The 12,689-nt window shown below is 51.1% G+C and overlaps 1 protein-coding gene across 2 annotated transcripts in view; it reads right to left on the bottom strand.

Moving 5' to 3' along the window:
- SH2D4A (SH2 domain containing 4A) overlaps nt 1–7,948 on the bottom strand; it is a 62,884-nt gene extending 54,936 nt beyond the window's left edge. The window contains exons 1-2 of one of the 2 annotated variants that reach the window (XM_065947209.1): nt 7,589–7,948; nt 1,584–1,959 (exon numbers count right to left, since the gene is read on the bottom strand). In XM_065947209.1, the coding sequence (XP_065803281.1) occupies nt 1,584–1,764 (181 nt within the window). In that variant the 5' untranslated portion in view covers nt 1,765–1,959; nt 7,589–7,948. The remainder of the gene's footprint in view (nt 1–1,583; nt 1,960–7,588) is intronic. The other variant, XM_065947207.1, reaches the window with a different exon arrangement.
- Between the last annotated feature and the right edge of the window lie 4,741 nt (nt 7,949–12,689).

Here is a 12,689-nt window from a genome sequence, read left to right on the forward strand (position 1 = left end):
CACAACAAATATGGTGCCAGGAAGCCCCGTTATACTTGGTTAACTCAGACCAAAGGGTGCAAGGAAATGGAGAAGCCAGATCAGAAAGATACAGGCTCATGCTTCCATTTGGACATGTTACCGCTAGAAGCAAAACCAAGGATGTCCTTGGAGAGTGCAGAGTACTGTGAAGCCCAGTAGACCTGGGTACCAACTGGGGTGTGACCTTGCATTTATTACTGCTCTTCGCCATGTTTAAAACAGGACCACTGATACCTGTTTTGGAGAAATATCGTGAAGATGACATGCAATGTATGTAAAAGTGCTTTGCGTGGTGTCTGACAAAACAGGGGTTTAATAAATAGCTGCTATTGGTGATAATAATAATAATAAATGAAGTACTCACATTTATTTCCATATCACTGTAAAACCTTAATTGGAAAAAGGTTTTAATAAAAGATAGTGCAAGGAAAAGGTCACTCAACTGACTTCCTTTTGAGTCTGTAGCATACAAGGGAGATTAATTTTCTCAATCTTTGAAACCCTGAATGGTTTTATCACATTTCTTTTTCCAGGCTTAATGAAAAATGAAGAGAAATTGATCTTTGAATGACGCTCTGTAAGTGACCTTGGAAACTGTTTTTTTTTTTTTCCCCAACAACATAGGTATTCGTCCATAACAGAAAGTGTGTGGAGGGGTGTGTGTGCACTAACGCGGGCTTTCCTGTGTGTCTGTGCGTATACCCCATAACCCTGATGTACAAGGAATTCCTTCTCCCAAAGACGCGGCCAAGCTACCAGGGATTCCTTGGGCCGGGAAGAGGTAGTACATCTGAAAGGTGAACTCACACTAAAAAAATTAGCATTATGACTTTTTTCCTTTTAGTAGTATTTGCATCTTGAAAGTGAATGTCCCTAAAAACAGAAAACTCAAAGAAATATCTCTCAGAGTCCACGGGATGGAAACAGCATTTCTAGAGAGAGGCTGATGTAAAGACTTTGCATGCTGGTGGCCGAATACCAGGGGCTTCCCTGGTAGCTCAATTGGTAAAGAATCCGCCTGCAATGCAGGAGACCCTGGTTGGATTCCTGGGTCGGGAAGCTCCCCTGGAGAAGGCATAGGCTACTCACTCCAGTATTCTTGCCTGGAGAATCCCCATGGACAGAGGAACCTGGCAGGCTTGCAAACTGTTGTACACGACTGAGCGACTACGACTAAGCCCAGCACAGCAGAACACCAGGCATCTGGGACAAGAGGAGGTGGACCCTTCCTGCATGCCCCTCGAGTCCACCTCCACGTGACTTTTTACTGCAGCTTAAGGTCAGTCCGGTTTCGAGAAAGACACCTGCTCTCAGCCTCATCACTCCAGAGTATTGCCGCTCGTGTGTGTGTCTGTGTACTTGTGCACGTGTGTGCACGTGTACTTGCACAAGCATGGACACTTCAGGTTGATCAGCTGCACCATGAAAAGCTCAGTAACACTCAGGGTCCAGCTGCCAAACCGGATCTCGAACCCAGCTAGCGGCTGACCAGTGTGAAACGTGAAAATGAGCGGGGAGGCAGCCCGCCGCGTGGGCTCCCGGGAGAAGCGAGCTCCGCTTACCTTTCTTTGGTCTGGGTTTCACTGGCAAGGACTCCTGTTTTTCCATCGCTGCTTCTCTTTCTTTCCAGCGGCGGATCTGCTCCTCCCTCATCTTGAAGAACAGGATCTGTTTCTGTTCCTCGTTCAGCTCTGCCAGCAGATCAGGATCTATGTACATCTCCGACAGGATCTGTTTCAGCATCTTTGCGGGGCTGGAGTCTTTTACACCTCGGGCAAAAGTTCTTGAGAACGGTTTCCAGGGCTGCCTCCCCTGGGCTGGCACGGGGGGGCACCCACAGACCTTCCCGGACGCTCGTGGGGCTGGGACGACGGCAGTTCAGGAAACAGGCTCTGGGCTCCCACACCAGGCTCCCTGTCCAAAATGCCACTCATGAACCTGCAAAGAGCAACAGCCAAGACGCAACCATGTTAAAAGGTGCAAAGGCCACGACAGGCTTAGGAGTAAGCTTGGCGGAAACTCAGATCCGCTTTTATTTCAGGCAAGCTTTGTTAAGAGCTTTGTGTAACCTGTATCCTGTAATTTCCAAAGATACTTTAACAACAAAAAGAAACCACACAAAACAAAATAAACCCTAACTTTTTACCGGTCAATCTCAGGGAAACAAAAAATTAACAGAGGTTTGGCCTTCTCCCAACTAAGCAAACATGCGATTACCTCTGAGCTCAATAAACCACCACGTCCACAGCTAAAAACAGTTAAAGAGACAAAGGCAGGGATGAAATTAAAAGCCTCTCTCCAAACAACATATTTCAAAAGAAAACCCTGTTTTTGAGATTTCAGAGAATTACCCACCCAAACCCAAGCCAGGCTTAAGGAAGAAATAAACAAGAAATAAAAATTAGACCATAATGCAATTTCCCCATTTTCCCTTAAAAGTGGCAGTTAATACACCCAATTATGTGCTGTCATCTTCACAAAAGGACAATGCAGTGTTCAGACAACTTACTAAACCATGAAAACAGTGCAGAGGCAGGAGAGAACACTCATGTACGTTTTGGAAGGTCACCAGGTTTTAGGTGTACCTCTTCCAGGTAACCTAATTTCACAGGATCTAAAATTACAGACCAGATAAACTGGGGGAGCCATGAAATTAAAAGACACTTGCACCTTGGAAGAAAAGCTATGACCAAGCTAGACAGCATATTAAAAAGTAGAGACGTTACTTTGCCAACAAAGGTCCATCGAGTCAAAGCTATGGTTTTTCCAGTAGTCATGTATGGATGTGAGAGTTGGACTCTAAAGAAAGCTGAGTGCCAAAGAATTGATACTTTTGAACTGTGGGGTTGGAGAAGACTCTTGAGAGTCCCTTGGGCTGCAAGGAGATCCAACCAGTCCATCCTAAAGGAAATCAGTCCTGAATATTCACTGGACGGATTGATTCTGAAGCTGAAACTCCAATACTTTGGCCACCTGATGGGAATAACAGACTCCTTGGAAAAGACCCTGATGCTGGGAAAGATTGAGGGCGGGAGGAGAAGGGGACAACAGAGGATGAGATGGTTGGATGGCATCATCCACTCAATGGACATGAGTCTGAGCAAGCTCCAGGACTTGGTGATGGACAGGGAAGCCTGGCGTGCTGCGGTTCATGGGGTCGCAAAGAGCAGGACACAACTGAGCAACTGAACTAAACTGAACTGAAGAGGTGACCAGGCCCATCACAAAGGGTCCTCGCTCTGTAAGATAGTTTCTCAGAGGGAGGAGCCTTGGGCCTGAGCACATAGGCAGGTTCACGGGGGTACCTACTCCACAGCGGGTGTGTTCTACTTCACACCTTTCCATTTGGTCTTTTTAAAAAATGTAGCAAACCTTCATATTTTTGTCATTAGAAGGAAATTATGTACACATTTCCATTCGGGGGAGGGGGGAGGGATGTTTATTTTGTTCCAATATAATAAGATATGCACAAAAAGCTGATTTATTTCAACTCTTTAGGATTATGTATGTTCTAAGAAACGAACTAACAATCCCACCATCTGGCCACGCCTTCTCAAATATCTTCTTTCTCCAAACTAAGTTCAAAGGCTCTTAAGCTTCAGACCGGCCACTCAGCCACAGGGCGGCCCTCCCAGGCCCGTGGACGGTCAGTCCCGGCACGTCTCCCGGTTACTCCCAGGCAGGCTGTCTTGCTCCTCTCACGCCCTGGGAGGCCCCTGCAGCTTCACTCCTGCTCCGCCTCCTTGCGCAGCTGTTTCTCCATTTACACCAGCTTTTTCAGAGAAGCAGGAGCAGCAGCCCAACAGCCAGGGTACCCAGGGTGGTTTGCATACCAACAACATATAGTTCCATCCACTCTCGAGTCCTGGTGCAGCAGGGACCTTTACTGAGGCTACCACGACCCCCGCTATCTGCATCTTACCATCTGTAGCATTCAAATCCCAGGGCTCAAGTGAACCCAGTGTTAAGAGAAATTTTTAAAAGAATTAAAGGCACCATCCGACTCTAACTCAGTCAGCCTCGCCCGTCCCAGGCTTCCTGGCTAGCTTTGTATTTTGCTTTGAGGCGACCCTCAAAGGCTCTAATGGTCAGACCACTGATGTCCTGTGATGCTTTCCTGACTCTGGGGTCTCCAGGAGAGGGGCTCAACTAAATCTACACTCGAGGGGGGTTTCCAGAGGCTGAGCTCTTGTCTGTAGGTGTCAGAACCGCAGGAAGAAGGTAAGTCCTCAGCTCACTGGACTCCAGTGCTTAGACCAAGTGCTAAGAAGTCAAAGTGAATGAGTCCTTGACATTCCAAAGGAACATACCTCAACATAATAAAAGCTATATATGACATTCCGGTAAAGGTCCTTATGCTGGGACATTTCTTAACCAAGGGTTGACTTTCACAGAAATAAAACACGGGGGAGAGGAGCTGCCCAGGGAAGCTGGAGGCTTCCGCTCTATTCCCCAGTCTGGAATTGGGCGACTCCTGGCAACAGGGACAAGGCGGGCAGCGCCTAAACAGGAAAACCCTGGAAGGGCTGAATCCACTCTCCTCTCTCCACCTGGCGCAGTCCTGGTCTCGGATGCTGACTCCAGCCACAGCCACGACCTTGAGCAGTGAAGGCAGTAACTAACGAATCTTCATCACAACCTTGGAGTTCAGTCCCTCACTATCCCCATTTCCTACAAGACGATGGAGGGGGTGTGCCTGGAGGTCTGGCTCCAAGTCAGGGGCGTGGAGTTTGCTGGGAGCCCAGAATCAGGCTTTCCTGGTAGCTCAGCGGGTAAAGACTCCTCCTGCAATGCATGAGACCCTGGTTCGATCCCTGGGTCGGGAAGATCCCTTGAAGAAGGGATAGGCTACCCACTCCAGTATTCCTGGGCTTCCCCTTTGGCTCAGCTGGTAAAGACTTCGCCTGCAATGCAGAAGACCTGGGTTTGATCCCTGAGTTGGGAAGATCCCCTGGAGAAGGGGAAGGTTACTCACTCCAGTATTCTGGCCTGGAGAATGTCATGGACTGTATAGTCCGTGGGGTTGCAAAGAGCTGGACACGAACTGAGCAATTTTAACTTTCACCTTTCAGAATCAGAGCATCACTGGGGGGGAACTGCAGGTGATATTTCAGAAGCAAGTTCTGGCAGCAGCAGAAATGCTGAACCCAAAGTGCGTGAGGCAGGGTCAACCCTCTCGGGGTCGGGGGTGGGGGGCAGACGTCTCATCTCTGCAAGTGCAGGTGGCCTTAGGGGAGGGCAGGTACGGAAAAGCCCCCACCCCAGGAAGGACAGCGGGAAGTGACCGACACGTGGGGCTCACGGCGTTCACACGGATCACTCAGTCTACACAGCATCCACCCGCAGCTCCATCCACAGCCCCTGGGAGCAGCGGGGACAGACCAGGGGAAAGGGCGGCTCTGCACCGCGGGGGCCACAGGTCCAAGCTCTCAGCTTCAATCTTGTGCGGTTTCCCCCAAACATGCTTTTTTTTTTTTTTTGCATTAAAGGTCATTAGTGGACCTTCAGGGAAAGACACTGGCTTCCCCCTGTCCTCAAAGAAAACTTGGGGACCCAGCTGACAAGAATCTTGAGGGGTGAGGCTGCTGAAATACAAGCGCTGCATGCCACGCTGAGGCTGCGGCCGTGCAGGTATGAGCTAGCTCTGTCCTCAACCACAGCGCCCGCGCGTCCGGGAGGCCGGCCCTGCTTGGGCCGGGCTGGGTGTCACTTCACATACCGCGCTGGCTTTCCTCACCGTGAAAGGAGCCTGAACTGTGACTCTGTAACCTGAGGTCTGGGCCACACCATCTAGCGGGGACTTACTGAGGCAAGTGGAGCCAGGGTGGAGGAAGCAGAAAGGAGGAAATCGACTGGTCAGGATTTCCCCTATTGCACCCCCTGACAATCAGCGGTGCAGAGTGCAGAGGCTCCCCCCATTCAAGATCCAGGAAAGAGGAAAGCTGGGCTAACTCAGTACTTTTGTGCAATACTTTTCTTAAAAGACAAAAATGACAAGCAACACGTCCACGTCTGCTACTTTTTCCAAAAAAAATTTCTAATGGGTCACAGTTGTCTTCCAGGACTCCCAAAGGTGTGGCCTGGCTCTCATACTTTCTCATATTTTTCTGGGTTTAAGGCCACTGTCCTCTAAACAATGATTTTTTTTTTTTAAAGAGGACTTTTTGCATTTTTAACGACTCTGAGACCTTACCCAAAAGGGTGGTGCAGTGGTAAAGAATCTGCCTGCCAATGCTGGAAATGCAAGAGAGCCAAGTTCGATCCCTGGGTCTGGAAGATCCCCTGGAGAGGGAAATGGCAACCCACTCCAGTATCCTTGCCTAGAAAATTCCCAGGTTAGAGAAGCCTAGGGGGTCCATGGGGGTCACACCTAGGGGGTCCATACAGTCCATGGGGTCATAAAGAGTCTGACACGACTGAGCACCAAAAAAAAAAAAAAACAAACCAAAACTCAGCCTAATTAATCATATAAATATTCTGATATGGACACTATAACTTTAATGGTAAGAATATCATTTGAATTTAATTCTTTTCAAACAGCCAGCTGTTTTCAGACTTCCAGTTATTCAACTTTGCATTATTAACCTATCCGCACAAAGGTTATCTCAGGATAAAATAAATTGGAAGGGGCGACATCAATTTGGTAAATTCTGTAAAGATTTTGTACCACTCTTGAGAAATCTGAAATCACTGCACACAAGTTTATCTAGTGATTTCACTCATGCCAGATCTACGCTCTCATTGACTCCACTTACTTCTTCACTGGAAAAAAAAGACGAAAACAAAAACAAATAAAAAACCTGTATCCAAGTCATTGTTTCTCTTAAGCAGGCATGCAACCAAGCTTTTAGGGTTGAGCAGACTCAAGTTTAGAAAGAAAGGGGCGCTCTGTCGCCTCTCTCCTTTGACTCTTGGGGAGAGAAAGACACTCTGAGCGAACCTGCACAGTGACTCCCCGATGCCACCGGCGCCACCCCAAGGGCGCCCTTGCGAATCCTAGAGGGGGGGAAGGCCACCGCGCGACCGCCTGCGGCCACCGTCGGGGCCCGCCTTCCGGGGGGCGGCGCGCCCACCGCGGCCCCGCGCGGCCCCAGCGCACCCGGAGCCCACGGGATCGGGGACCGCCCCCCGGCGCCCGGAGCGCCTGGCGCGCCGCCCTCCCCGCCCGCTACCCCCAGGCGCTCCCTCCCTCCCCGGCAGCCCCGGGCGCCCCCGAGGGTCCCGGCCCGGAGCTGCCCCGCGCCCCGCGGCCCCGCGCGCCCCTCACCGCGACCACGGCCCGCTGTCTGCGCCGCCGCTCTCCTGCCGGCGCGGCGACACCGGACACCCGACACCGGACACCCGGCCGCCCGCAGCTGAGCCCGCCGGGCGGAGGAGCGCGGGACCGCCACCCGCGGGGAGACCCCGCGCTGGCCGCCCTTCCCGCCTCCCGCCCGCGCGGGGCCGGGCCGCCCGGGCCGCCGGGCGCCAAGGGCCGGGAGGGCGAGGCCCGCTGCCCAGACGCGCGGCCGAGGCGCGGGCCGAGGGCCTTCCCCCGGCCCGCTGCCAGCCCCCGGCCCGCCCGCACCTGCAGCGCGGCCCTCCGTGCGCCCTGCGGGCCGGGCGGGGGTCCGGCCGGGCGTCCCGGCAGGTGGGGCCCGGGGCCGGGAGCACTTCTCAGCTCCGCCGGACGAGCCTGAGCTCCAGCGTCTCCGAGCTCACTTTTTTTCTTTGTTGACCTTAAGTCAATTATCAAACTCCTCCAGGGCGCTGGTCCGCAAGGGTGTGGCTTCGTAGGAGGCCAGGACCCGGAGGAGAGAGGCTGGGAAGATGGAGACGAGACGGTCGCTCCGGGGGGCAGAGAAAATGAAGGAAGTGCGGAGAAGGGGAGAAGGCAAGAGGGTGAAGGCAGGCGCTGAACTGCGCGCGGGGACAGCACAGGTCTGGGTGGCGCCCGGGGGAGGAGCCGCGGCCAGAGGAGGAATCTGGGAGGACAGCTCATTGGAGGCAGAGTGGACTCGTCCGAGGGCATTTTGCATTCAGAGGACCGTTCAGAATGTGTGGAGCAAGGAGCCTGCTGTCTTGACCATCCCCCCCACCCCAACCTGGCCGCAGGTGTCAGGGAGAGATGAGGCAAACAGCCAGTATAGACCTGTCTGCACAGCCTACCTCACTTGCTCCTTTCAAAAATGAAACCTCTCCATTTCTAGCCTCTCCGGACCTCAGAAGATACCGGAGAGGTAGAAGCTGGGGGCGGAAGTCAGGCCTTCCGAGCAGCTATTTGAGAGCTATTCTAGGGATCCCATCAGGGCTGAATTTCTGGTTGGGTTCCGTTCCCAGTGCTTATTAACTGAATGGCCTGCAGGGTGTTTCTGGCTAGAGTGTCATTTAACCTGGCCGGCTGCTGGCGCCGGCTCAGAGGGAACCCTAACACTCCCCAGTGAAGCAGTTGAAGAACTACCAAGTCAGTTTAACACAGTCCCCAGAGGCATTTAGTGAGCGCTTGCTGGGTACCAGGCTGGTCCTGGTGAAGCCAGACATGCCGGGAGCAGACAGCCGACCCCATTGGAGGCAGCACTGCCTTGTACAGTGGCCGCGTGTATGTGTCTGCCTCCGCAATCATGAACTTGCCAGGACTGATCCCACATCAGTGACTCTGTGGCTTAACTATGAGCCTCTCATCACTTCTAATGTCTGCCTTTGGGCCACGCTCCCGGTGGGAAACATCTCCCCACCCAGGGATCCAGGCTGTGTTGTCAGAGGGTTACCCGCCTTCACGTGCCTTTCGAGTGTGAGGTCTGGGCCACCACACCTTGCCGGGGGACGGTGCCGAGCCTCTCCTGATGGCCACTGGCAAGTCGGGGACACCTATGAGGTGTATCACCAGCTGTCTTGCTCTTGAAGTTCTGTTAAAAGCCCTTACCAGCATCCCGGTATCCTCAGATCTTCCCAGGCAGCTTGGACTAGGTCTCCTAGTGCAAATGAAACCAAAGTCTCATCTCTTGTTTGGACTACATTCAAAATCAGATATTTCCTAACTTCTGTCTTTCGTGCCATCTTTTCAAAAAGTACACGATTTCATTTTAGTTCTATAAAAAGTTTACTGCTGGTGATCCCAGAAGTCATTCTTAAGCGTAGCTTACAATAACCTGAGGGGGGTTTCAAGTTTAGCCCTTTGATCCCCCCTCCTCAGGAGTTATTTTGTTGAGATTGAGATGGAGCACAGACATTTCCCCAAAGCATGCTGCTGCTGCTAAGTCGCTTCAGTCGTGTCCGACTCTGTGTGACCCCACAGACTGCAGCTCACCAGGCTCCCCCGTCCCTGGGATTCTCCAGGCAAGAACACTGGAGTGGGCTGCCATTTCCTTCTCCACCAAAGCACGCTAGCAGGTCCTAATGTGGCCAAAGGTGAAACCACTAAAATATGTGGGAGGTTGATATGGGAGATTTTGAAGAGTTATGCTACAGGCCCTGTGTGGTGTGCGTGCTCAGTTGCCAAGTCACGTCTGACTCTTTGTGACCCCAAGGACTGTAGCCCACCAGACTCCTCCGTCCCTGGAATTCTCCAGGCAAGAATACTGGAGTGGGCTGCCATGACTTCCTCCAGGGAATCTTCCCAACCCAGGGATCAACCCTCACCTCTTGTGTCTCCTGAATTGGCAGGCAAATTCTTTACCATTGAGCTACTGGGAGGCCCAAACACAGCCCCTTGACTTTACTGAAATAAACAAGGATGTTCACCTTGGTTCTGATCCTGAAGTTGTGTGTGGGGATGGACAGCCTCTCATTTCATAAATGCAGGGTGTGAGACCCAGGGGTCTGGCTTATCACCACCTTTCCTTCCATTCCCTGTTTGTGTTTGTGAAACCCAGATGTCCCCTCTGGCGTTTTAGTTGAGGCCAGAGCTTTGCTCTTTGAAATCACCACCCCCCCACCCCAAACGCATACCCAGGCTCCAGGCATTCCCTCCAGGCATTCCATTCACTTCCTTGCCTTTCCTGGAGGCAGTCCTTCAGCTCTGCCGGAGAGCCATCTCACTCATTACACTGTTTGCCTGAAGACTCTTCTTTAACTGGAAGCAGTCTTGACTCTACCCTGGGGTAAAGTAAGACACTTCACCTCTTCCTCTAAGTGTATGTTTAAATAAGAGCCAGCTTATGGCTTCAGCGTGAGTGCTGGTGTTTAAGACAGAGAGTGAGTTTTATTGGCATGTCAGTATTTTAACAAGGACACTCGTATAGCATCCAGTATAATGGAAGGTTATGGCCAATAAATGACAGATCATGCCTTATAAATAGGGAAATGTGAACATGGACAGGCTCCCTTTGGAGAAAAGAACCTGTATGCATAGAGTTTATATAGCCACCCCGGGAACCCTCCCTGGGAGTAAATGCTACACCTCTGTCCTCATTAAAACAGCGCATCACACAGTTTTTAGGGCTGGAAAGAATTTGGACGTTACCTGGACATCATTTTGCAGCTGAAAAAAATGGGGGAAAATTGACGTTCCCCACCACAGAGCTTTAGTGGTAAAAACAGAGTTTCTGACTCATGGTCTTTACAGAGTTATCATACTGTGTTAACCAGATCATTTACCTTACTGAGTTCAGGAGTGAGAGTGAAGGAAACCATCACCTAGGTTTCTCTTCCAACATAAGCACCTCTGTCTGTTGATGAAGAGCAGATGAAAGCCGCCTTCGGGACTGCATGCCTTGCGGCCAGCGGCGCGCACAGGCCCCCATCCCGGGTCTGCTGGCCGCTCCCAGTGCTCCCAGTGCTCCCAGCAGGTGCTGCAAGCTTCCCAGCCCCTCTGGAGAAAGCAAACCTGGGGCCCTGACCTTCTTCACTGCAACAAGCAGGTAGTGATGGAGCCGCCAGTCAATTCTCAGTGTTTCCTTGGGTCAAATTCTGCACAGGGGAGGAGGCAGGAGGACATGGAGCAGAGGAATCAAATCAAAAGCATAAAGAGAACAGAGATGATTTTTTATGAGTTCTTAAGTGAGCTTTCTTCCTTCTGGTGCTTCCTGTGGAGCCCCAAGTCTTCACTCCTTCCAAGTAGGGGAGGGGTTCTCAGACAAGAGGGGGGAAAATGCATCTCACATCCAGAAATTACTTTGAGTTTTTAATTGAAAAGGAGGGATTTTTGGTCAATACTGGGCTTGTAAGCATGAGTTTGATTTGCTAGTTTTGCTGTGTGGTGAGCAGCCCTCCTACACCAGCTGAATAAAAAGTCTAATCAGGAACTTTACTGGTGGTCCAGTGGTTTAGAATGTGCTTTGCAATGCAAGGGACACAGGTTCGATCCCTGGTCAGGGAACTAAGATCTTGCATACTGTGGATCAACTAAGTTCGAGAACCACAACGACAGCCTGAGTACTGCACCACCCCGAAAGATCCCAGATGCTGCAACTGAGACCCGCCAGAGCCAAAAAAAAAAATGTCTAATCAAATGCCTGGGAACAAAAGACTCAACTCCTATTGTTTTATTCTTTAAACACTACTTCCTAGTGAGACTCCAAGGAAAGAACATGTCACTAAAAAGATGACACTTAATGGTCAGATAGAAATGGTTTCTAGCCCTCTGAATGTACTCTATAAAGAAAGCTGAGCACCAAAGAATTGATGCTTTTGAACTGTGGTGTTGGAGAAGACTCTTGAGAGTCCCTTGGACTGCAAGGAGATCCAACCAGTCCATCCTAAAGGAGATCAACTCTGAATATTCATTGGAAGGACTGATGCTGAAGCTGAAACTCTAATACTTTGGACACCTGATGCAAAGAGCCGACTCATTGGAAAAGACCCTGATGAAGGGAAAGATTGAAGGCAGGAGGAGAAGGGGGTGGCAGAAATGAGATGGTTGGATGGCATCACAGAATCAATGGAAATGAATTTGAGCAAACTCGGGGAGTTAGTGGCTTCCCTGGTAGCTCAGACGGTAAAGTGTCCGCCTACAATGCGGGAGAGCAGGGTTTGACCCCTGGGTGAGGAAGATCCCCTGGAGAAGGAAATGGCAACCCATTCCAGTACTCTTGCCTGGAAAAATCCCATGGACAGAGGAGCCTGGTGGGCTACAGTCCATGGGGTCGCAAAGAGTCAGACACAATTGAGCAACTTCACTTTCACTTTTCCAGGAGTTAGTGAAGGACCGGGAAGCCTGGCATGCTGCGGTTCATGGCGTTGCAAAGAGTCAGATACGACTTAGCGACTGAACAGCATCACCAAATGGTCTGCCCAGTTTACGCAGCAGAGTGGGTGGTGATGGACCAGGGCTGGGACCCGGGTCTTCCCACCCCCGTCCAAGGCCCCCTTCCCCACACCCGCTGTCTTTGTCACCCTGCCCTTCCACCTGTGTGCATTGGCGTGGCTGGCGTTTTGTCTTGTTATTTTTGCACTCCCAGAGCCTAGCCCAGGCTGTGAGGCAGAGTCGATATTTAATCCATGTGTGTTTAAGAGCTGAATGAATCTGAATTGGGGCCTGCCCACAGAGAATCAGTACCTCCCTGAACAGTCTGGTAAGCTTATTTTTGGAAATTAAGGTTAAGTAGTTTTACAGCCTAAGAACTCATCAGTATGTTTTGAGGGATTATCTTAACGCCAGGAATGGCTCAGTAGTTTGAATGTTCTGACTTGAGATGCTGTTTGTATGAAAAGGAAGGGATAAGGTTAGGGTGATTATATTATTATCCCGC

The sequence above is a fragment of the Muntiacus reevesi genome, chromosome 10 (assembly GCF_963930625.1).
Source record: "Muntiacus reevesi chromosome 10, mMunRee1.1, whole genome shotgun sequence".
Taxonomy (NCBI): Eukaryota; Metazoa; Chordata; class Mammalia; order Artiodactyla; family Cervidae; genus Muntiacus; species Muntiacus reevesi.